Consider the following 25,706-nt stretch of genomic DNA (forward strand, 5'->3'; position numbering starts at 1 on the left):
ATACTTAACTTATGCAAATATACAACCAATAATAATGATAATAGATAGCACTTTCATCTCAAATGCATATGACATGGTGAATAAAACTGTAACTTTATATGCTCCCTGGGATTCATTAATGCCTACCTCAAGTGTGCACTGTTATGAATGAACAGACAACACAAGCATAACCCAAACCTTCTTCATCCTAATTTTAGTTTTCTTACTGATTTTCTTGCAGCATTAACTGTCATAAAGGTTGACACAAAGTGTAGACTACAAGGACACTTGGAGTAATCTTTCTGAGTGACTAGAAAGCACAAAAAATGTGATAGGGATATTCTTGAATACAGATCATGTACACTTCATGTAGGCATTAATGAATCTGGCCCAGCTGTTGCTTGAGAAGAATATCACTCTAGTTATTTCAGATTATCAGTTACAAAATTATTAAAAAAAAAACAAGCTAAAAGAGCTGTTAAAGTTACTCTGAGATACAGAATAGGTATAGTAGCATGCATGGAGGATAAAAAGAAGTTATGTCTTACCATAATGTTCCATTTGTGTTGTCAATCTTCACTAATCCTTGACAGTGTCTCTGTTCTGAGACTCAGAACTGACCTGGCTGTTAATTCTAGCTAGTGCCTTCTAAACTCTTGTGCCAGGCACTACCCATAATGCTTCTCTTCAAAATTACTTCAGATTGAGATTGCCCAACATAGTAGAAGACAGACAAGCAGAATTTATAGTTAAACAATCAACATAATAGTCAGAAACCAGATATGTGTCCTTAATATGAAGCTAGCTATAAAAAATGTGGTCCACTAAGAGTCTCAGGTTGGGGGGAGGAGGGTGGGGATGTCAAGGATTAGTGAAGATCGACAACACAGGAGGAACATTATGGTAAGGCATAACTTTACTGAAACCTTGACAGTGGGACAGAGTCTCCAGCTACTTTAGTCTTGGGTGGTCTCACGGAAGAATATCCCTAAGCACCATTGAGCCGAATGATGCCTTTCCCCTCGAGACCTGATCCAATTTTTAATGAGTAATAAAGGTATGAGGAGAAGACCAAGTGACTGCTGCACAGATATTGTCCAAAGATGCTCTGGCATGAAAAACTGCAGAAGTTTCCATTGCTCTCATTGAATGGGCTTTAACTGGATGAAAAAGTTGGAGTCCTCTAGAATGAGAGATGAAAGTTATGCAGTCACTAAGCCATTTGGCCAAGTTAACTTATGAATCAGGATTATCTAATGACAGAGAGGAGAATGCCACAAATAATAGGTCACATTTTCTAAAATCCTTTGTTCTGTGAAGATAGATGTGTAGCTGTCTGTGGGCATCTAATAAGTGAAGGGTATACTCCCCTTTATTTGAAAAATTAGGGAAGAAGGCTAGAAGTTGTAGAGTTTGGTTAATGTTAGATTCCAAAACAACCTTAGGTAAAAAGATTGGATTCATCCTAAGGGCAACCCTGTCCTTGTGAAATATTAAATAAGGATGTTTGCAGGATAAGGCCTGAAGTTCAGATTTTCTTCTGGCAGATGTAATAGCCACCAAAAATAAAGTTTCCCAAGACAATATCTTAAGAAACAATTGCTGATGGTTCAAATGGATTCATAGTAAGGCCCTGAAAAACTATAGTTAGATCCCAAGGAGGAATGGGTTCCTTAAATGGAGGTCTTAAAATTGTGAGACCCTTTAAAAATGCTTTACAAAGTTTGTGTGGCATTAGAGGTGCACCATTAAAACCCATATGAAAGTTGGAAATTGTGGCTGGGTGAACTTTAATTGTTGAAGCAGAAGAACCAGATTGGTAAAGGGTAGCTAGGAAATCCAATACCTTATAAATAGGACTGGTATAAGGGTCTAGTCCACTTTCAAGGGCCCAATAAGCAAATGTTTTCTATTTACATTGATGCAGCTTCCTAGTAGAAGGTTTGTGATGAGCGAGAATAATTTGTTGGACAGGAGAAGAAAGGGAAGGATGCCTGGCAATCATAGAAATTGGAGAAGCCATGCAGTGAACTTGAGATGCTGGAGATTCGGCTGAATTGTGCTTTCCAGATGGGACAGCAGATCTGGAGATGTGTCCAGCATCCATGCAAATGAGGCCAAAGGAAGGGAAACCAAACTTGTCAATGCCAGAAGGGGCAATGAGGAGTATTGAGTTCTCTGACCTTTTGGCTTTCTTTAGAAACTGGGATATTAAGGGAGTCAGGGGAAAGGCATAGAGAAGACCGGGGGGGGGGGTGCAACTGTGGAGAAGAGCATCTCGAGATGACTCCTTGGGTGGGTGATTAGGGCAAAGTAACTGCTGCACAAAAAGATTGCAGCAAGGTTGGCCCCAGTGATGAAAAATCTCATTCTCCACCATAGGCTTGGGCAACCTGTCATGAGGTATGAAAATGGTTCTGCTCAGTTTGTCTGCTATCACATTGGAGCTCCCCAGAATGTGTGTTGCTGTGAAAAAGTGGTTGGATGAAATCACCCATTTCCAACCTCTGAAGGCTTCTCAACACAATGGGTAAAAGTTGGTTCCCCCATATTTCTTGATGTACCATCATTTTGCTGTCTGAATAGCTAATGTCCCTAGAAGAAGGACATCTTGGAATGCATGCAATGCTAACAGCACTGCCCTCATCTCAAGAACATTGATGTGCAAGTTGACCTCTAATTGGGACCACATACATTGGACTGTTTTTCCCAGATAATGCTCCCCCACCATATCTGGGAAGCATCCGTGGTCATTATGGCTTGGGGCTGGGGAAGAATGAATGGCCGATCCGAGAGATTCTGATCAGAGTGGAACTACCACATGAGATCCTGTTTGCAGCAATTAGTAATCAAGATTAGGAGAGACATTGGTAGGTGCATCAGAGACTGCTAGGAAGCAAGTAGCCATTGCAAAATTCACATGTGATAACCTGCTAAGGATGCTGCCATTGACCCCAGTGTTTGTAGGACTAGTCTTGCTGTAACCCTTTTGTTTTGTAAAATTCATTTGACTTGTGATCTGATGCATTGAAGTCTTTCAGGAGGGAGTGAGGCAATTCCTGAAACAGGGTATAAATGGGTTCTGATAAACTACAATTGCTGAGTGTGTTGCAGGCTTGATTGCTCAAAATTTAAGAGATATACAGAAGAGTAGAGAGTAGTCTCTTTCCCATTCTAACTGACGCCTCGTGGTAGCAGTAAGGAAGTAGTCATCGAGGTAAGGATATACTCAAAATCCTAGCAGTCTGAGATGAGCTGCCACTACTGCCATGCATTTGGTGAACATCCTGGGGGCTGTGGTGAGTCCAAAGGGCACCTTTCTGAATTCGAAATTACTGGCTTCCAGCCAGAAGCACAGATACCTCCTGGAGCTTTTGCCCATTTTTATGTGGTAATAAGCATCCTGAAGGTCTATAGAGCAAAAAAAAAAAAAAAAAAAAAATGTATCTGCTTTTACTGTATTTGTGTTTATCTTAAAAGTACTCAATTACTCAATTGTATTTATTACTGCTTGGTGTAATTCATTGTAAGCCTTTTAGTTTAAGCACCTGGGCTTCAGACCAGTTTTACATTAGGAAGGTTTGTGGTCTGCACTGTAGTGGCAGAACAGTCCTTCTAAGTTGGGAACTGCTGATTGAGGTTGAGGCCAGTTATTTTTAAGACATTAAGAGGGTTCTGCTTTCTTCTTCTTCTGGAGGAGGAGAGCTGTCCTGTCCTGAGCTGCTCTGGATTTCTGGTAAATTATAGTGCCTGCATATTTGAACTCTCTACTGAATTTTGTACACCCTCGTTTGCTGTAGCATAGACTAGATCATCGATATCTGTGCAGTAACAGAAACCTGGTTCAAGGCTCATACCATGCTTTTGCCCCCCCAAAACTGGACCGACGACCCAAAAGGAGGGGAGTATCAATATTGTTTATAGCCTACAGACCACCCCCCCAACACAGGAACCCCACTTGGCCTGGACTTCAACAACTAACAACATAGACTGGGCAGCATTCTAGCTCCAACACCCTAGCCCAAAGGTTCCTAGAATTTATAAACTCAAAACAAGAGGGAAAACATACTGGGCCTGATCATCACCAACATGGGGACACTATGCTCCAGACCAAGTGTGTATCCTCACTGCAAGATCAGACCATAAACTAAATCACTGGATATTCACATCCCACCCCACCCCCCCCCAAAAAAAAACCACAAAAAAAACTAAAGCAAATTTCACACGCAAAAAAACCGATGATGAATCCCCTTCAAAGCCCGGGCCTGTAAAAAATCGCCAGACCGCAGAATCCTTTATAAGGAGGAACTACATGATAGAGCAAAATCCCAAAAGGGAAGGCATCTCTGATCAGTATTAGCAAAAACTACGGCACACTCATAAAATCGTCTAAGGCCAGCACCAAAGGGCAAATATCTATCCCAACAGAGTGCTGCCCACCTGACATCTCAGATGCAAGCATAAAACTACTGTTCAATCTTAGCTTTTACTACATGATATGTACCAGAGTGGCGTGCAGCAACAGTGGTCCCCTCTCCACAAGGTGGTGCCTCAACGATCCTGAAACTATCGCCCCATAAGCCTGACTAGCTTGGTCTGCAAAGCTATGGAAAGGATCATGGACCACATAAATAAAGATATTGGGGACCTACAGACCCACAGACCTACCCAGTTTGGTTGCTGTGGGCAGATCCTGCCCCTCTCTTAAACCTGGTCGATTTCTTTGAACAGTCACAAAAGGCATTTGACGAGGGAAGGTGGTCCACACAGCTATGTCACTAGATGGGTTGCAAACTGGCTCAAGGACAGAACCCACATGATTAGAATTGCTGGAGCCATGTCAGACTCCAAACCAGTTACAAGTGCGCCCCACAAGGCTCAGTCCTGGGACATCTCTTGTTCTGTATATACAGGCCAACACGGAAGGACTGTGGCTGACCAAGATAATCAACTCTCCAGCTGACACAAGCATCCTCAAAAAGGGCCTCATAGAAACAGACAACTGGTGCCAGAGCCATGGCCTCAAGCTAAACACCAAAAAGTGTATAGTAATCACCTTTGGCAAAACAAAGCTACAAATTACCACATAGGTGGTAATCCATTAACAGAGAAGAAGTCATTAAGGACCTGGGGACCCAAGTTGATAGCAATCTCTCATTTGACAACCCAGGGAGGTCATCGTACCTCTTTACTCATCCCTCATCAGGCCATAGTGGCTAATGCCCTTTGGGATGGTACTGTACTACACACCTGCAGCAACTGGAGGGCCCAAAAAGTACCTCACCAAGAGGATCAAAGGGCTCAAACAGATGCCATATGCTGCCCGGTTAAAGAAACTCCAGCTCTACTCAGTGGCATACCACCTGCTCAGAGGGGATAATTAATGGACATGCTGCACCTCAGAAAAAAAAAAGGGCAAGCAAAATTAATTTAAAATGGGTGGCGAAAGCCAAACACACTCTGGCTAGGCTTATGCCTAGGGCAGATAGCCTAGTATGAACCTATGAACCTATGAACATCCAATTGCCTTTTTCCAAGAATGTAAGTATTGACTGCACTGAGACCAACCGGAATATGGTTTGCTGAATGGCCTTGTTGAACTGGCTGAGATCTAAAATGGGTCTCCAGATCCCTGTTTTTTGGGGCGCTAAAAAGAACCTTGAGTAAAACCCAGATCGTCTTTGGTCTGGTGGAACTTTTTGGATGACTCTTTTGTCAAGCAGTCTTTGAATTTCTAAAGCTGCTGCTTCCCTGTGACAGGGTGGTACATCTGGTAGTTTTTCTGGGATAATGGGAGAACCAATAATGGTATTTTGTAACCTCTGGATATTATTCCCTGCACCCATTTGTCCATAGTTAAAGTTTGCCAGGCAGACTGGTGCAGAGAGAGTCATCCCCTGACTGCCTCCAGAGGAGCACAATTGGGCACTCATTCAGGGGTGCTGGTTGGAAGTACCAGAGAAAGATTCTTTGGACACCTGGTTTTGCAGTCCATTTCTGCCACTGAGGCAACATCTACCATTACTTTCCCCTCTGCTCCAGGGAAAGTCTTTGCTGCATGAATCCTGGAAAGACCCTTTGGATTTTTTAAGCCATAGTCTACCACTTCTCTGATTCCTGGAGTAGGCCAGGAGTCAGAACCAAGCTGACTGTCAAGGATTCAGTGAAGATTGACAACATCAGATCATATGTTATTAATACATCAAGATAAACTGGAAGTGAAAACTCAGGAGGCTATGAGATTTGTGAAAAAAAGTTGTACATGAAGAATCAAAAGATTAAAGAGTGTGGAATGGGACAATGATTTACTTCGCTAGCTTTCCTGGCCGACCATTTGGCAAAACAGTGAGCTGAAACTACTTCAATATCTGAGTGAGATAGGTACAGCCTCACTTTCCCTCATAAACCTATACTGTGTAAATTTTGTCATGGGAGGGGGGGTTAGTTCTTTCATGAGATGATTAGGAGATGATACATAAGCATTATCATCTGCAGTCCCTTCAGTTAATTTTGTAATTAATACTGCTAATTTTCTTTGTAGCTTACTTTCACTTCCATATTTTAGGTGAAGTGAGATTCAGTGTCTTTTTGTATCTGAATTTCCTTAAACAATATTTTTCGTGTATTGGTTAAACACTAGAACACATTTGAACTTTTCCTCAGGATTTTTTATTCTAGAATGCACTAATAAAAATTCAGTAAGTAATTTCATTTAAGTAGAATACCATATTTGTCATCCTCCTCTGTTATGCATGCAAAATAATATTTTTCTTGCTCGCTGCTTCAAATGTAAAGAAATAAACATATTCTTTCTTGTTATATCTTCTGCAATGGCAGTGATATCTAGTTGTAAAGACTCACTTCAGTCACGATAGCTAAGCATGCATAGGTAATGGACAAGATAGTGAAAATTTGACTTGATAGCTTAACCACCGTACTATGAAATACCATTGGATGCAATGATTTAACATACAGTTAATAAGCAAATCACTATTTGTTATACCAATGCTATAACATCTTTATTTAACCTAGTCAATAACATCTTTATTTAACTTAATCACTAATGGTCATCATTATACTACAGCTGAAGAAGTCTGCCTGGTCATTGTCATTATTTAAATACAGTGATACAGAAACCATTGAACCTAGAAACCAAATAGTTTTACACAGTTTGTTTATTTGCTTATTTATTTATTTGTATGTGTGTTTATATTTTACTTACAAGGATGTTCACTGGAATTTTAATCCATTATCGATGGTGACCTTAGGAGAAAAGTGTTAGCTGTAAACTGTTCAACATGATTAAAAAAGTATGAAATAACAGAGAATACCTAATCGAATATGAGTATAACAATAAAGTCAGGTCACATGCTATGTAAACAAAATGAATTAGCAATTGCTTGTAGAAGTGTTATTTACATAATATAAGAATATGCACATATTTACATTCTAAATTGAGTTAAGATTTGCACATTTCAGAAAAGAGCATGACAGTTTAGAAGATAAATCTTCGTTTGACTTAACTTTTCAGATCCAACAATAGTTTGTGTCCTCTATAAGGCCTAGCTTTTATACAGAGATGAATGACTGCAATGGTTTCAGATATGGGGCAGTGAGATTAATTCTTTTTTATTTACATATGCATTTATTTTCTTCAGATTTTTAAATTAGTGGTAAAACTGAAAGTTCAAAATATTGTTAAAGGGTACCATGAGGAGGAAAATTATTAATCAAAAAATAAGTAAATTAGAAACCAATCTGAATAAAGAAACACACCATGAACAATATTGATAAGCAAGCTATATCTAGCCAATATAATAATCTCAGAGATGTGTGCGTGTGTGTGTGTGTGTGTGTGTGTGTGTGTGTGTGTGTGTGTGTGTGTGTGTGTGTGTGTGTGTGTGTGTGTGTGTGTGTGTGTGTGTGTGTGTGTGTGTGTGTGTGTGTGTGTAATCTAAATATATACATATACACATGTATATATATATATATATATATATATATATATATATATATATATATATATATATATATATATATGTATATATATATATATATATATATATATATATATATATATATGGGAACACTTCACATAATCGAATTACTGAAATCTCAAATTTTATATGGTCAGAACCATATGATCGAGATTTCAGTAAATCGAATATGTAGACTGTTAAAAAATAAGACCTTACTTACATTAAAACGTTACGTGCACACAGAGGCAAGGAATCCTGTATGGTCTGTGTGCATGTAATGTTATTTTTTTGCGGTATTGACAGGAAGTTGGAAATCCCTCTTTTTGCGCTTCCGCATACAGCGCAAAATGGGAGATTTCCCTTTCCCCCACTGTAGCGCGATCTTGGAGTTGGTATATTTAAGTAGGGGGGTGTGGGGGGTGCAGGTGGGCGAAGCCCCCCTGCAAAAGCGATGTTTGAGTTTTTTTTTTTTTTTTTTTTACGGTTTCATTTCAGAAGTTCAAGTTTTCAAAACTCAATATTTTGGTCTCGGTTATATGAAATTCGAGATTTTGGGGATTCGAGCTTCTGAAGTGAATCCATATATAGATATATCTATATATATATATATATATATATATATATATATACACACACACACACACACACACACACACACACACACACACACACACACACACACACACACACACACACATATCTGTATATATATATATATATATATATATATATATATATATATATATATATATAGGTTTATTATCAAAACACTGAAAGGCATTCCATCGAATAATGACTTACTTGACAAATAAACTTGAAATTACAAACATTGGAAAGGCACAAAGACGAAAACGGTAATTTTGACAAGTCCATTTTCAACATAGCTGAAATTAGCCAGTGTATCTTACAGGCCAGATATGTCCAACTAACATTTTGCAGGGGGGCAAGCCCCCAAAACCCCCCACACTCCTTGCTAATTACATATACAAACTCCAAGATCACACTATAGTGAGGAAATGGGTACATTTCTCGATCCCCACTGTAGTGCAATCTCCATGCAGAACATTGACTTCACAACAGTGAATTCACAGTAGCATTCAGGGTTGTGGAGTCAATCATTTTGGTTAACTTTTATGCACATTTGCAAACTGCACTTCGAACATGTGCATCTCAACACCCCGCACTTCTTCAATGTAAACCTATCTCTCTCTATATATGTATGTATGTATATATATATATATATATATATATATATATATATATATATATATATGTATATATACGCATATACACACATATTAAAATCTATAAATACAGTATAAAGTCTTGCATACTTCTGAGATTGCAATTTGTTGATGCTAGAAAATATGAATGTGCCTTTAAATATGTTAAATATATTCTCAGAATGGATGGAGTATGGGAAATTTCTCACAGTGGTCCCCAGAGCAGTTAGACAAATCACATGTTTTTGTTTTTAAAGCCAATTATTCTAGTATAAAAGGGAGCAGCATGGAAGTCTAAATTCAGGAAGTTAGTTTCTTAGTAAGTCACATTGAACATGAGTTCCGAAGAGAACTGGAAACATGGATTAAGATAGGACCTCTCCAGGCTCATTGGTAGAGTATAACTTGTAGCTAAGTCTAGCAGAAGTGCATGTTCTTGGTGTGAATGCTGGGACTAGAAGAGTCCTATAGTCTTAGAGTTTAGTTGTAGAAGCAGCTGAGTTTGGAGTTGAGCATTGGGTGTAGGATAGAGGCCTGCGGCCTGGAAATTTCTTCAGGTTTAAGAAGCCTGAATCCTTAAAATGCTGTGAGGACCAGATATTATTATAAGAGTGCAGATTTATTCTGAAAGTCTAAGGTCAAATGTATTAATACATCAGTCTCTGATGGGTTTCAAGGTTGCATCATTTATTTACAGGGTCTATATCAATGCATCACTGAGATGATAATACATAAGGCAGGCACGGTGACAGGCATGACCTTCATGTCCTACAACACGAACGCTCTCATGTTTTCTGCCATTATTGTTGAATGTTTTGAGTGTTGCCTGCTGAAATGAGTTTGCAGTGATTAATGATTTGCACATATCCTTCCTTGACATTTTTAAAAGAAGATATTTGCCATTGTTCATTTTCAGTGCCGTCAGAGTTGTGTAACAGTGTTTGCTGAAGTGTGATTTTCCATGTTGTGTCTATGCTGTCTCTAATGAATATTTTGTATCTTGACTCTGCAGTGGAACCATTTCACTATCCTTCCTGGTGAACATTCCCAAAACACACACAAACTAAAACAGGTGTGTACTCCACTTCCCTCCTAGATTTATTGGCATTACTGCTGTATTACACCAGCAACATGATACAAGAACTATTTTTTTTTAATTCAAACCATAAAAAGTAAACATGTTCTTATTTTCCTTTATCTATTGCCTACATTAAACAGCTGTGTTCTTTCTTAACGAATGACCATTTTCTTATCATTATATAACTGAATCTCATATGTTTCAGCAATGACAACCTGATATATCTGGTACAAGTATAAGCTGATAATGCTATGTACCTTGACAATTTACCAACTAATGAATCACAAAAGTTAACATTTATTTAGCTAGTTATGTACCTTACTTGGTCATCATATCATTTAGATTGTATTTAATTCAATACAGGAAATAAACGTTGATGGTTTCATGATTCAGATGGGGTCAAGGTGTTACTTCAACAGTGACAACCATCTAGGGCCCAGGTTCACAATGCCAAATGGCTAGCCCTGCTATGGTTGCTCTTCCATACCACACAGTCACATGTGCACTCACACCTATGGCCAGTTTAGAATGACCAATTCACCTACTGCATTTCTCTGCAATGTGGGAAGAAACCAGAGCACCTGGAGAAAATTTATGTGAACACAGGAAGGACATGTAGACTCCATGCAAAAGGCACCCCAGCTGAGATGAATTACTTAAAATTCAGTATGGTTTTACAAATCATCTTTAAGATTTTTAATGGTCTTACTCATATAAAATGTATCATGCCTTATTTATATGTAATAAGAAGCTAAACAATATCCATACATATATCATGGAAGCAGAGCTATAGTATTAAATAGGTAGATGTCATTGCATCGAAGCAGAAGTACCATTTCACAACAGCGCACTTACCAATGCAACCAGAAGAGCTTACATCTGTGAAGTTCTGTACTGCTGACCGAGACCTGTATCCCAGGAGACAAGTACAGTAGTAACTTCCAATTGTATTGGTGCAGGCCGAGTAGTTACCACAGACTGCTTTATCTTCTTGGCATTCATCAATATCTGTATTTCAGAGAGCAAAATACCACCTGATTATATAGCATAATGAAACCAAACTCTAAACTTGCAGAATATGAAAACTGCACACATATTTTCCTTCATGCATGCAAGGAAGCTAATGTTAGCAGTGGTAAGTAGATCCAGTAGCTTGTTCATAATAAAATGTTAAAAGGAAATGCCTGCCTAGTTCAAAGACATACAATGTGCATCTACAACTTTATTTTTCAGAGGTTGTTCTAACAGGCTTAATAGTAATAGGTAAGGAACAACATATTCCATAAGTTAAAAACAATGATCATTCGACACTATGTGGTTATTTTGATGATTTGACACTGCTGTAGCTCATCACAAGAAGATCATACTTACTACCAACCTAAATTAGTAACTGAAACTCATCTGTCTACTTTTTGGCATGTAACGCCATATGGCTTTGACTACTAACTGCTTTTTATTAGGTGCTGTTATTTTGAGAATGGGTCCTCAATATTCACATTAAAGCCTCTAAGATGTGATTTTATTTCACTGCACTTATATTAAGCTTATTTTTATTATGGGAAGTAGAATGTTATTTGTTTTAAATACACAGTGAATTTCTGGCCATTGTCTTTTTCTGAAAAGATTTCAAGCCTCTATAAACTAAAGCACTGCTGGTGAAGCTGTGCTTCTTTTTCCACCCACTTTTCTCTTTGCTGATCTGCTTTTTAAGCATGAGGATTTTAAGCTGCCTACCCCTAAAGTAAATTAAGCTTAATAATCTCCTCACTTTCCACACTGCTGTTGATATCTTGAATTATTTATTTACCTTTCCTTGTGTTTATATTGAAAAGGTACATTTTGCCTCTCACAGGATCAAAGACAGTTACTAGGCTAATGGACCTTTGGCCCTTAAAAGCCTAGCCAAGTTCTACCCATATTTCCATGATCAGCACATATTGCCACTGTCCAAGAGGGACACAGGTAGAACCCTCAGAGTGAATTTATGGTTATACATCCAGTTGTCCAGATTGCGTTTGAAGAGGGCCAATGAGGTGCTTTGTTTGACATGAAGTGGGAGCCTGTTCCAAAGGTGTGGTAACCTTTAAGAGACAAATATACCCCTCCAGAAGGTTCTATTAATGTCACTTACCAGGTTAAGGTCTTTATAGTGAGTAACCTGTATACTATTTGACTTGCAGATATGCAGCATTTCCAATAAAGCAGGGTCAGCGATTGCCTTATATGCATGGCAGAGATCACCTCTGAGTACTCTGTATGAAACAGAATAAAGTGACAGTGATTTCAGATGATCCACGTAGGACAGATGCTGAAGAACTTGAATTTTTCTTGTGAGGAAACTTTGTGGTCTCTCCAATTGCTGCAGGTACTTGGAAAGGTACATACCAAAAGGGGTGTTGTACTCAGTTCCTGGCCTGATGACGGAAGAGTATAGTGAGGTTATAATTTCTTTTTTTTATGGAGGCAATCCCTTTACTTATGAGATGAGCAATATAGAATGCCCTTTTTTCCACTGTGGAGACATGATGATCAAAGGTATGCTTGCTGTCAACCTGTGTGCCCAGGTTTCTCACCACTGAGTGAGTACTAAGGGGGTTGTTATTTACTAATGTTGTAGCTCACAGGAATATTGCTCTTACTGAAATGGATGATAATACATTTTTTGCTTTGGGTTTAAGTCCATAACTTTGGCACCAATCATTTGTTTGTGTAAGACCCTCTTGTAGGATGTTGACTTCATTTGGAAATGCTATGACCACTCCCTGTGTGCAGTCATCAGCAAACTTTGTCAACCAAAGACCTTTAGTTTTTACTTTTACTATGGAGAAATAGATTCCAAACAGTAGAGGTCTCAGGACTGATCCACGTGGAACACCACTAGTTACAGGTCTGCTGTTGCAGGTAGATTCCCCAGTTTTAACATATGGGTTCTATCAGTGAGCCACTTAATGACCCATCTAATGATATAAGGGTTGATACCTACCTGGGTGAGTTTTTCAACGATATCTGAGTGGGGGATAGGGTCAAAATCCTTGAATAAGTATAGGTAGACTTTATGCACGGATTTCCCTTTTCCCAGGTTCTTGGTGACTGCCTCGAAGAAGTCCACCAGGTTTAATAGGAATGATCTCCCTTTGACAAATCCAAATAGAGTAAGGTCAAGTCTTTGGAGATCGCCTATATATTTGTTGATAAGATCCATGATGGTTCACCCCCTGTCCTTGTAGATAAGGCTAGCAGGCTAATAGGTCTATAGTTCCCTCATCAGTGGAAGCACCACCTTTGTGCAAAAGAATAACAGTGGCCATTTTCTATTCTGCTAGGATGAAGTCAGTGCTTAGACCATGATTGAAAAGAGAAGCCAATGCTGTTGCTAATTTTTGTTGGAGCCCATGTAGGACACAGCCTGGGTTGTTATCAAGTCCCACAGATGTTGTGTTTTTGGCCGTAGAGAGGGCTCTTTAGAGATAAAAGGTAGGGGACAGGTGGTAGGGATGTCATAGGGTATGTGTGATAGGGACAAAGGAACAAAGTGTTCACAGAACCTGTCAGCCAATAGGTTAGCTATGTCCATTGGCTCATTATACGTGGTATCATTAACTACCAGTCCGGCACAAATCTGGGCTTTTGTAAATAAAGAATGCCTTATGGCTGTCCTTAGTTGAAGAAGCTAATTTTGATTTTTAGTTTGCTTTGGAGGACTTCACAAGAAGTCTTCTTTGCTTGTTTAAGCTGAGGAGGGAGTGTTTCCAGTTTAGGGCTCACTCCCTCTTAGTCTACAGCAATTTCTTCCTCTTATTGCAAAGCCTGTTAATATCAATTGCCCACCAAACAAGTTTGCTGTTCCTTGAGGAGCTTGTTTTGGTCCTATGAGGTATGGTCGAGTCAGTATAGTTGTACAGGTGTTTGTATAAAGCACTGGTGTAGAACTCAGCATAATTGCCAGTTTTATCTGAGGGGGGAGGTGCAGTGAAGTTATTTATACCATCCCATAAGATGTTATTATTTGGTTTGGAAAAGTTTTTTTAGTTTAGTTGCTGCTGGGGGTGGGGTCATATATGATAGCTACTTCGACTGAGACTGGTTTGTGGTCAGATCTCACCAGGGAATACTTCACAGTGGAGGTGTTACAGTGGTCCCCCATATTGGTAAGCACGAGATCCAGGATATTGGCACTCCTTGTGGGGTGTCAACCAGCTGGTCCAGGACACTGGAGTTAACAAAGTTGAGGAACCTCTGGGCAAGTGAGTTAGAGCATGAGGAATTTACCCACTCAATGGATGATTAGTTAAAGTCACCCAAAACCATGGTATTTGAATGTATCTTGATAGACTTAAGTAGATCCAAACAGGCAGAATGAGTGTGCTGCCCTCATGGAGTTGGTCCTGTAGCTGGCAATGACTTGAATAGGTGTCCTACCAACAGTTAATCGCACCTGAAGTATCTCCAGGGAATCATACTGTTTAACCAATCTGGAGGTGTATTTATCTTTAATGAATATTGATACACTGCCTCCTTTAGTTTTCATGCCTTCAGTTTGTGGTCTGAATGCATGGAAGGAGGTGTAACCCAGTACGGCTGCGGTGCTCTCTTCAGCCTTGAACTAGGTCTCTGTGACTTCACAAATGTCTGTGTCTTCAAAGGTTAGGATTGCATCCAGTGAGTGCAGTTTGATGTTAAGACTCCTAGCATTTAGCAGCATAACCCTGAGGTTGTTTTTAGATGGAGTTTTTACATCTGGAATTTTGTTCTTGAGACAATGCATAAAAAAAAAACACTATGGAGCTGCAGGCAAGAACTTTAGCCAGTAGTTGAAATCCTAAAGGTGACAGATGAAGACTATTTTTGGCAAAGTATTGAGGTCTGTCGACCTTGTCATCCCAGGCTGACAGATACTGGATCTGCTTAGAATGACACCAGAAATTAAGCAAATTATTGAAGTCAACCTTTTTCTGTTTGCATTGAGGCATCATCCTAGGTGAAGGTAAAATGCTGCTTAAGGCCTGCAACATACCTGCCTGAGATTCCTGCCAAGACCGCAGTCATGTCTCTCTTCATATAGTCTAGAGAGGTATGTCTCAAGTCGTTCACAGCAACATGGACCATGTTGGAGTCATAGCAGTACCTGTTGTTGAGTGACTTGAGTGCATGTGTGATATGCTGGATCCTGGCACCTGACAGACAGATGACCACGACCCTTTCCTTATCCAGCCTGGTTTGAGGGACATCATTGTCTGTTGTACTGATTTACTTACTCTGTATTCATTATCTATCTAGCTGTTGGATAAAGTAGTCTATTTTAAAACTCTAACAAGCACTTGTTTTTACATCAAGAGGTCATTGGATTTTCTGTCTAGTGCACTGTGAGGTAGCCTGGTGTTTTTAGGTTTGGCAACATTTGAGATTTCTGAATGTAGTTTTATTGGCAGGGGGCTTATTAATTAGCTTATCTTGTTTTTATTGCCTTTTTAAATTCTGTACAATTGAGTGGCTCTTGGATCATTTATATAAAATGAAGGCGTTTATTAAATAATCACACTTCTATAAGTTGTTTAAAGTATACTGCAGTATCCATATTTTTAAGTTTGTATGTGGTAGCATTTCATATCTACAAAACAAGCAGCAAAAGGAACCTCCTAGATCCAATAAACTCTTCCAAAAGTGTAGCAAACTCTTTATTTTGAAACGTAAACACCACGGAACAGCACAAAACAAAAATAATAAATCCAGTAAATCAAGTGCTTTCGCCTGAAGCTATGTCAGGCTTTCTCAAGATGAACCACAAGCAACGTGGCTTCATTTAAATACAGCAATCAATTAAACCAACAATTAAATCAGTTCAGTTAATGACTCTCAATTAAAGTGCTAAGTGCTTAATTGTAGAAAACTTTCCAAGTCTCTAAAATGCAGTTAATATTTTCATCACAGAATAAAAATGTATGATTTTATAGTACTTTAATAGTACCTCATATTCACCAACGCAACCTCTGTCTGTTGTAATAATGCAAGTACATTCAAAATAATCACCTTAACAAAATAAATGTTGAAAGTAAACCTTTTGTTAAATAAACTCATTCTTTTAAATGCTTAGAACCTTGTAAGCAACTGTGTGGTTACTTAACCTACATTCTGTTTTGTAACCCCGTTGTAAATCAGTTCTTACTTAGTTGCATTTGTTAAAAAACTTTACACTAAAAATGTGTGGCACTACGTGATTATAATTTCATTCAAGTATTATAGAAATAAACTTTTTGCCCGTAATTCTTGAACCATGTTCAAACTTATGTGTGCTATTCAGTACATTTCACCGTCTTAAATAAGGTGAAATTAAAAACTGTGCATACGTAATGTTGACCATCAACCCATGTGTTAAAAGTCCAAAGTGCTTAATATGCGTGTAAAGAACTTTGTCCAAAGTGCGTATTGTAACTGTCAAAAACAGGTATGTAAACAAGAAGAACCTGGTTACAAGAAAGCAAGTGTGTTTATATGTGTACAACTTCAAATAGCGATGAAACCCCATTGTTGTTGTATATGCATTCAACATAATTCATAAAACAATTTATAAATGAAATACAATTAGAAAATATGTATGTTAAAACCAAGTTAATCGATTGATAAATAAAATCTCTTCATTCCTATAAGAACTGTTTTATAAAATATATATTTGGATATAAATATGAATATATATAAAAGTAATGCATATTAAATAAATAAAGATGTACACCAGTCTAATAACAATAATAAATAAATAAATAAATAAATAAATAAATAATATGTTAATTATATATTAAACCTGAACTGCACTATGTTAATTCATGTAGTAATTAAAATCCCTAAAACCTAAGGACTATAAATTTAGTTTGTGTAGGTATGTAGCCTAAAATCCAATAATTTAAAGTTTTGCTCGTCTTAATTTTAGTAAACTCGTAATACTAATAGCTTCGTTAAGGCCAGGAGGTCTTGACGCGTTCAGTCTTAATTGCCAAGTTAGTTCTTTATATTCAACTGTTGTCTTCCAGTCCCCACCTCTGGGATTAAAAGGTACCTGCTCTGATTTACTGGATTTATTATTTTTGTTTCGTGCTGTTCTGTGGTGTTTACATTTCAAAATAAAGAGTTTGCTACACTTTTGGAAGAGTTTATTGGATCTAGGAGGTTCCTTTTGCTGCTTGTTTTGTGGTCTTTTTGGGAATGAGTTTGAGATTTACTTTGTTTAGCATTTCATATCTATTAAGGTTGTCTGTGGCAACATTTCACTGTGGACACTCCTTTACTGTGCTTTCGCATTTAAAGGACTGGACTTATTCATCTAGGGCAATAGGAGTTTACCTGGTCTCTCTGAGCTAGGAATCACACAAAAGGGCTTTAAGTTTCTTTCTGCACTTCTATTGTATACTGTGACTGTACTTCAGCACTTAAAAAAAAACTGTATTATCTGCTGCTTTAAGTAGTTAATTGCACTGTATTATATTGTATCTGTTAGTTGTAGGGCTGTTCTAGGTAGTTTGTTTGGTCTTGTTACACTTGGGCTCCAAACCAGTCATTCTATGTTAAGAAGGTGTTTTTCATCATTCTTGTGGCAGAAGTATGCTGTTCTAACCTGTATGAGTTGGGGGTTGCTGATGGAAGACTTATTGTGTGCTTTCCTGATTTTTTTCTCTTTGCTCGTATTTAAGCCTCACATATGTGTGGCTCTGCTCTTTACACAGTTATCAGTGCCCCTGTATATACACAAAACCTTAGAAGTTAATTTTTTTCCCTAAACAGCTGTCAGAGAAACCCTTCTAAGCTTTTGCTGCTGTAGAAGCAACTCATTTGCACACTGAGCAGTGTTGCTTTATTGATCAACCTTAGCCTCCACAAAGTATAGGTCCCTCTTATAGTCTCGACACTACCAATGCAGTCCTGTCAAATTAATCCATTTCCTTTCTTAATAAAACATATGGTAACAGCCTGCTATCATAGACGGGCAGTTTCACATCATCCCTCTGGCCAGCCTGATAGACATGGGCATCCTGAGGAAAGGTAGCAATTATTTTATGTATACTGACAATCACTTACTCCTGAAAACAAGCACTGTATGTGAGAGGTGAAGTCACTCTATGAAACTGGAGGCAAGACTCTCACATAAGGACAAACTGAAGGACAAACAGGTTGTCAGCACACATACACTTCCCACCCTAAATAAGGACATGACACATAAACCCACATATGTGGAAGTTCTCACTAGTAACTTACCAAAAGATCAGAGGCCTCCCAAATGGAAACAATTTACACACATAATGATACATAAACAATCACAACACATAACACACACATCAGTATCACAACAAATAAGCCCATAAGGCGTAACCCCACAAAACCTAATCATACCTCTCAACTGTACAGATCTTCACAGAATGTCCAGATTTTTGCTTCATATTTCTGATCTCTTCCTCATAAAAAGTTTGTTTTTTTATGACAAATCCCTTGGATGATTTAAGAATTAAAGTCACTAAATAATGACATGCATTTGAGTTTAAGATTTAATATCCTTCAGAAAATGCATGCTAAATCTATCTATTTTGTTATTCTATCAACTTTTTAAGTTTATAAGAGGAATATTTAAAATGTGTCCCTATTTTTGAGCCTTTGCCCCCCCCCCCCATTATGTCAGGCTTTGTCAGGTTTCTTGTGCTAAGAGTCTGACAGGTATGTTGGTCATAGGCATCTCCATTGTGAGACACACGAATGTTCCCCTCACTAGGCTTGATAAGGACAGGGTTACGGTTAGCTGCCTCTCAGGTGTCAGGATCCATCAAGTCACTCAAGCACTCAAGTCACTCAATCACAGGTACCAGTATGACTCTGGCTGAGTCAATGTGGAGGTGAATGGCTTGAGATATACTTTAATGGACTATATGAAGAAAGACATGGCTGAGCTTTTAGATTATGTGTCACAGACAGGTATAATTCTAACCTTAAGCAACATTCTTCCTTCTCCAAGGATGATGCCACAACACAAACAAAAACTGATTGACTTTAACAATTCGCTTAGCTGCTGGTGTCAGCCCAAGGGGATCCAGTCTCTGTCAGCTTGGGAAGACATGGTTGATGGGACACACTGCTTTTCCATAAATGGTCTGCATCTGTCTCCTCCAGGCTTTGCTGTTCAGTTTTTTATCTCACTTGACTACTTTTAAATCCTTGGACTACAGGATAACCAATCTGACCAATCTCAGGTTAGTTTCAAGTAGAGATGGAAAATGAGGAAGAAATGGACAGTGTTACAATATTACACTTTAAGTGATGTACTTACAACAGACCTTATGAGCAACCTATCCCTGCTTCTGCACTGATATGGTTCTCTGTGCCTCAGCAGACATGCAAACTGGCTTAATGTACACACAGTCATCTGTAAAACGGAAGCTTTCATCATAAATAAATAAATAACCTTGCTCAGCATAATTAGCAAATAAAAAAAAAAAAAAAATGAATTAGAAAAGTAGAGAAACATGGATAAAGCTGTAGTTATATGTACACCTGTAGCAGCAATACTACTACTACTACTACTACTAATAATAATAATAATAACACAATTGTCTGGCTACGATGACTTAGGATTAGGAAATGACCTCTTAGTTGTTATTTAGGAAGAATAATTGAGGTAGAACAATTGCTATTGTTGCTATGCATAGATATATAATATAGTAATATGGATGGAAGCTGACAATATTACATATTACAAGCATGAAGAGCAATTCATTTGGATGTGTGCTTGGGAATGGTATGCAATAGAGGCATAGAATGTGTGCTTGACTAATCCTAGAAAAACATTATGTGGCACTGGTTTGTCAGCTATTTCAATAATTCCACTGATTTCAGTTAAAACTAACTCTAAACATGATATCTATATATGGGTAATTTCATTTTAGTGAAATATTTTTTTTGTAATCGTTACTTACCTGAGCTGGTTGGAATACAGTGATTAAGTATCATTTCAATCTGTAGACTAATTCCATCCATAATAGTTCATTTTCAGTCTGATTTGATTTCTTTTAAATGTGTTTGGTGATGTATAATTTGCTGGAGTGTCTGTCTGAATTGTCCGTAATCTATATTTTTAGATATAGGTTAATTTTTTTTGGGCACATTTCAACCTTTCTGATTAACATTTCTCAGAATGTGATGCATATAATATGTTTCTTATCTGTTCGGCTATGTATGTAGCCTTCAGTCTATCTATCTATCTTTCTATATGTATCTATCGATTACTTTTTCCTTCCTTCCTTCCTTACTTGCTTCAAACCAGAAACCATAGAAAAGGTAACCTTGATTCATTTATTGTGATAATTTCACTAGTTTTTTTTTAAACTTTTTAAACTCTGATGGAGTCTTTTCTAAGATGAAGCACTTAGTGGTGAAATGACATTATTAAATGACCTTTAACAAGTTTTTCCGAGCTGTTTTCTACTGTTTACATGTTCATAGGTTCATAGGTTCAGAGGTAGATACTAGCCTATCGGCCCAAGGGCCTACGTAAGCCTAGCCAACAAGGTTCCATGGCTTACACCACCCAAGAAAGTTATTTTCCTGTGCGTCTATTGAGCAGAGACACAAAAGTGATCCCCAGCGTGTATTTCCTATTTCCCATCCACCCATCAAGATTTTTCTTGAAGAGCACTAATGAAAATCTTTGCTTGACATAGATGGGTAGCTTGTTCCAGAGTATAGGAAGCCTCTGGGAAAGGACTATATCCCTCCAGCATGTCCTGTTTATTGTGGTGACAAGGTTTAGGTCCCTAGAGCATGTAGCTCAGAGGGATTGGGATTTCTTTATGTGTAGCATGTCCAACAGCTCTGGATTTGACATAGCTTTATATGTTAGGCAGAGATCACCTCAGAATAGGCGATTTGCTACGGAGTAAAGCTGGAGTTTTTTGAGGCGGTCTGTGTAGGGCATTTGTTTGAGGCCAGTAATCCTCTTTGTGAGGTACTTCTGTGGTCTTTCCAGCTGCTGCAGATGTCTTGTGAGGTACATTCCAAAAGGGGCGTTGTACTCTATAATGGGTCTAATGAGTGTCGAGTAGAGCGGAACAATTACCTCTTTTTTTCTGGATGAGAACCCTTTTATAACGAGGTGTGCCACGTAGAAGGACTTCCTGACTACTGTGGCAATGTGACTATCAAAGGAGAGACTACTGTCCACCTGGGTCCCAAGGTCTCTTATCACTCATTCGGTGTTAAGTAGATTGCTGCCTATGTGATAGTTCATGAGTTTTTACCAAAGGGGATAACACTGCACTTTTTGGCATTGAGCTTGAGGCCATGGCTCTGACACCAAGCATCTGTCTCAGTGAAGCCCTTCTGTAGGATGTCCACATCATTTGGGGACTTGACTATGGCTCCTAGTTTGCAGTCATCTGCAAAATTCATTAGCCAGAGGCCTTCTGTGTTAGCCTGTACTTCAGAGAAGTAGATATCAAACAGAAGAGGTCCCAGGACGGAACCCTGTGGTACTCCACTTGTTACTGCTTTAAGGTCAGATATGGAGTCTGCAACTTTTACAGTGTGGGCTCTGTCAGTTGGCAACCCATCTTGTGACGTAGGGATTTATACCTAGTTTAGTGAGTTTAGTTATAATTCCAGAATGGGGGATGGTGTTGAAAGCCTTGGCGAGGTCAAGATAGGCTGTGTGAACCACCTTACCCTCATCCACGGCTTTGATGACTGCCTCAAAGAAGTCGATCAGGTTCAGGAGGCATGATCTGCCTTTCACAAACCCGAACTGAGTGGGATCCAGAGTTTGAAGGTTACCAATGTCTTTGTTTATGAGTTCCATGGTGATACATTCCATGGCCTTGCAGACCAGGCTCGTCAGGCTAATAGGTCGATAGTTCCCGGGATCAGTGGTGGCTCCCCCTTTGTGGAGTGGGATAACTGTTGCTGTGCACCATTCAGTGGGCACAAAGCCTGATGTGAGGCTATTATTAAACATGATGCTTAAGTGGGGAGCCAGTTCATTCTGAAGTTCATGTAAAACGCAGTTTGGGATGTTACCCGGTCCCATGGATGCTGTGTTTTTGGATTTAGATCGTGCAGCTTTTACCTGCATAGTTGTGATTACAGGGACTCTGCATTCTTTCTGTATAGATATGGGCCCTTTAGGGGGTGAGAGGGGGGTAAAGTTAGCACTGAACCTATCTGCCAGTATGTTGGTAATATTAGTTGGTTCTGTAATTTTCAAGCCTTTGTGCTGTAACTCAGAGCAGATCCGGGTGTTGCCATCTAGATTCTTGACATAGCTATAGAATGCTTTGTGGTTGTCCTTGGATTTAGTTGTGATTTTGTTTTCGTAGCTAGCTTTGGAGAATCTTATAAGGGATCTTAGCTTCTTACTGAGGTTGTCCAGGGAGCTCCTCCACTCATGGGATTTTACTCTCTTTTGCAACAGTTTTTTCCTTCTATTGTACAGTTTGTTTATGGCAGGGGACCACCAGACTGGCTTTCTTTTTTGGAGAATAGCGTCTTAGTTCTGTTTGGGATAGCATGATCCATGCACTCGTGTAAGTGCTTATAGAGTGCATTTGTGTAGGATTCAACAGTTGTAACTGAATTGTCCATCTGCATGGGTGTCATGAAGTTCACCACTTCTGTCTTAAGAAGCATGAAGTTGGCTTTGGAGAAATTTTTTACTGTGGTTTCCTTTATGGGGGTGGGGGCGGGATGTGGATATCAAGGGTGATAAGCTTATGGTCGGATCAGACCAATGAGGAGTTGATTTCAGGTGTGGAACACCAGTCACTCATGTTGGTAATGACTAGGTTTAGGATATTGTTGCCCCTGGTGGGAGTGTGGATAAGCTGATCTAGGGCATTGGAGTTTATGAATTCCAGAAAGCATTGCGCTAAGGAGTTGGTACACGAGTAGTTTTCCCCAGTTAATGGCGGGGTAGTTGAAGTCGCCCATTATTAAGGTGTTTGGTTGAACCCTAATATTTTCCAGTACATCAAGAAAAGAGGAGTGGGAATCCTGGGGCGTGGTGAGGGATCTGCAGCAAGCTACAATTTGTATTGCAGTTTTGCCCATAGTTAGTTGCACTTGGATAACCTCTGATGCATTATGCTGAGCAACTAGCCTGTATGTGTGGATATCCTTAATGAATATGGACACACCTCTGCCTTTGTTGTTTCGGTCCAGGTTACATGGCCGAAAAGTGTGGTATGAGTTATAGCCTGGAAGTGCAGGGGTGCTCTCTGGAGCCTTGAACCAGGTCTCAGTCACTGCACAGATATCGATATTCTCCATTTTAAGGAGTGCCTCAAGTGACTGCATTTTGAGATTTAGACTTCTAGCATTGAGTAGCATTACCCTCAGTTTTTGCTTGCCTGTTCCTGTTATGGTGGTGAATTTGTTATTTGAACCCTGCCTAAAAAAGACACTATAGGGGCAGCAAGAGCCTTAGCCAGTATCCAGAATCCCAGGGGCGACAGGTGCAGGCCATCTGTGGCAAAGCATCATTGTCTGTCGACCATGTCATCCCAAGCAGACATATATTGGATCCCCTTAGACTGGCACCAGAAGCTTATCCAATTGTTGAAGTCAATCATTTGGTCCTTTTACTGCGGTATCATGCTGGGCGATGGCAGAATGCTACTCAGGGCTTGAGTCATACCTGCCTGGGTTACAAGATCGGAGAGCTCTTCCATGTCTCTTTTCATGAAGTCCAGGGAGGTACATCTCAGGTCCTTCACACCAACATGGACAATAACAGAGTCATATTTGTACTTGTTGTGGAGTGACCTGAGTGCATGGGTTATGTGGCAGATCCTGGCACCCGACAGGCAGCTGACAGTAACCTTCTCCTTGTTTAGCCTGGTGAGTGGGACATCAGTGTGCCTGACTATAGAGTCACCTATGACCAGTGTGTTGGGTACGTTGTTTTGCCTTATTGGCTATGATTGAGCGGCACACTGAGTCTGTGGGCTATGTCATTTGGGCTGTGTTGGGGGATGGAGGTTGCTTGCATTTCTGCTTTGAAAGTTTCTGTTGCTTAAACAGATTATTATTGAGAGCCTCCACGAATGTTTTTGTGTTACTATGTGTTGATTTTGGTGGCATAGATTTAATGAGACTATGTGACGAGTGTGGTGTGGTGCAAATGTTTACCTTCTCTTCATGACTGTCAAGTTCAGTCTTTGTTGGAGAGAGCTTTACCTCCAGTTTAGCTAGATAAGTGCATCTCTCACAGGTTGTAGTGTTGGGTTGTAGGAGGAGAGGGTTGTCTGTGTACATGAGGCAATTTCTACATTGCCTCAAGATGCCCAGATTCATCAGATAGACAGGAGAGAACACTGAGAGCTGACCCTTGGACATGCCTGAATAAAAAACAATTTTCCTCTAGATAAGTGAGGAAAGTTAGTACAAGAGCTGTTTTTCTCCAAGCAAGTGAGAAAAGTAAGTACAACAACTGTTTTCCTCTAGGTAATGAGGACGATTGAGTGCTATAGTAATTAGTAGCTTATTTAGTGCTTACAAGTTCTGAACAAGTGCTGAGCATGAATAAGCAAATTTAAGTGCTAAAACTAAGAATCTGTATCTGCACTAGATGAGTCACAGGACAGAAACAAGTGTAAATGCAGGCTTTCAAATCAGAAAGTTGAGAGAGATGGAAGATTGCCCAAATGGCCAATAACTACAATTTCTGGGCCAGAACCATTCCTTATGTGGTAGACAGGTTACTTAGTGCTTACCACTCTCACTGATACGCTAGAAGGCTTCCTTCCAACACAGAGAAGCTTGGGTAGCTCAGAAGCTTACATACAGTCCTGGATACAGCAAATATGTATCTGGTAACACTAGTTACAGGAAAGTTAGGAAACAGGCTTACAGTTTTTTTTGTTTTTTTTTTTTTACAGAAAAGTAGCAAAAACAGTAGTAAAAACAATTCACATGCAGTGCAAGCTAGCACACTTGAGTATGTAGCAATAGCAGACCAAACACAGTTTAAAAAATGCAATTAAATTAAAAAAGGACTAAAAGCAAGTGCAGAAAGAGTTTATTAGGTAGAATGTGGTAAAGAGATGGGACTGGGGGAGTATCCCAGATCAAATCTACAGTGGAGCGGGCAACTTCAATAGACACCAAATTTAAACTGCAAACCAAATATAGGGAGGGTGAGTAGGACAAAGCAGAGATCTAAACAACAACTAACAGTACAAACTTTAAAATCCAAAAAAATATACTCAGCTCTGTATATTTGCAGATCATTCTCTCAGAACAGTGAGACAACAGTTTCAACAGAGATCTAAGCAACAACTAACAGTACAAACTTTAAAACAAAAAAAATATATATATACTCAGCTCTGTATATTTGCAGATCAGTCTCTCAGAACAGTGAGACAACAGTTTCAACAGAGATCTAAGCAACAACTAACAGTACAAACTTTAAAACCAAAAATATAT

The 25,706-nt window shown here is 39.1% G+C and overlaps 1 protein-coding gene across 1 annotated transcript in view; it reads right to left on the reverse strand.

Annotated features, from left to right (window-relative positions):
• The window catches only part of LOC122810703 (adhesion G protein-coupled receptor E1-like), a 122,443-nt gene extending 102,176 nt beyond the window's left edge, over window positions 1-20,267 (reverse strand). Inside the window, exons 1-2 of the mRNA XM_044082268.1 lie at window positions 20,207-20,267; window positions 11,115-11,267 (exon numbers count right to left, since the gene is read on the reverse strand). Coding sequence (XP_043938203.1) covers window positions 11,115-11,267; window positions 20,207-20,267 — 214 coding nt within the window. The remainder of the gene's footprint in view (window positions 1-11,114; window positions 11,268-20,206) is intronic.
• Window positions 20,268-25,706: the final 5,439 nt, after the last annotated feature.

This window comes from Protopterus annectens, chromosome 9.part0 (assembly GCF_019279795.1).
Source record: "Protopterus annectens isolate FY-2018-M chromosome 9.part0, PAN1.0, whole genome shotgun sequence".
NCBI lineage: Eukaryota > Metazoa > Chordata > Ceratodontiformes > Protopteridae > Protopterus > Protopterus annectens.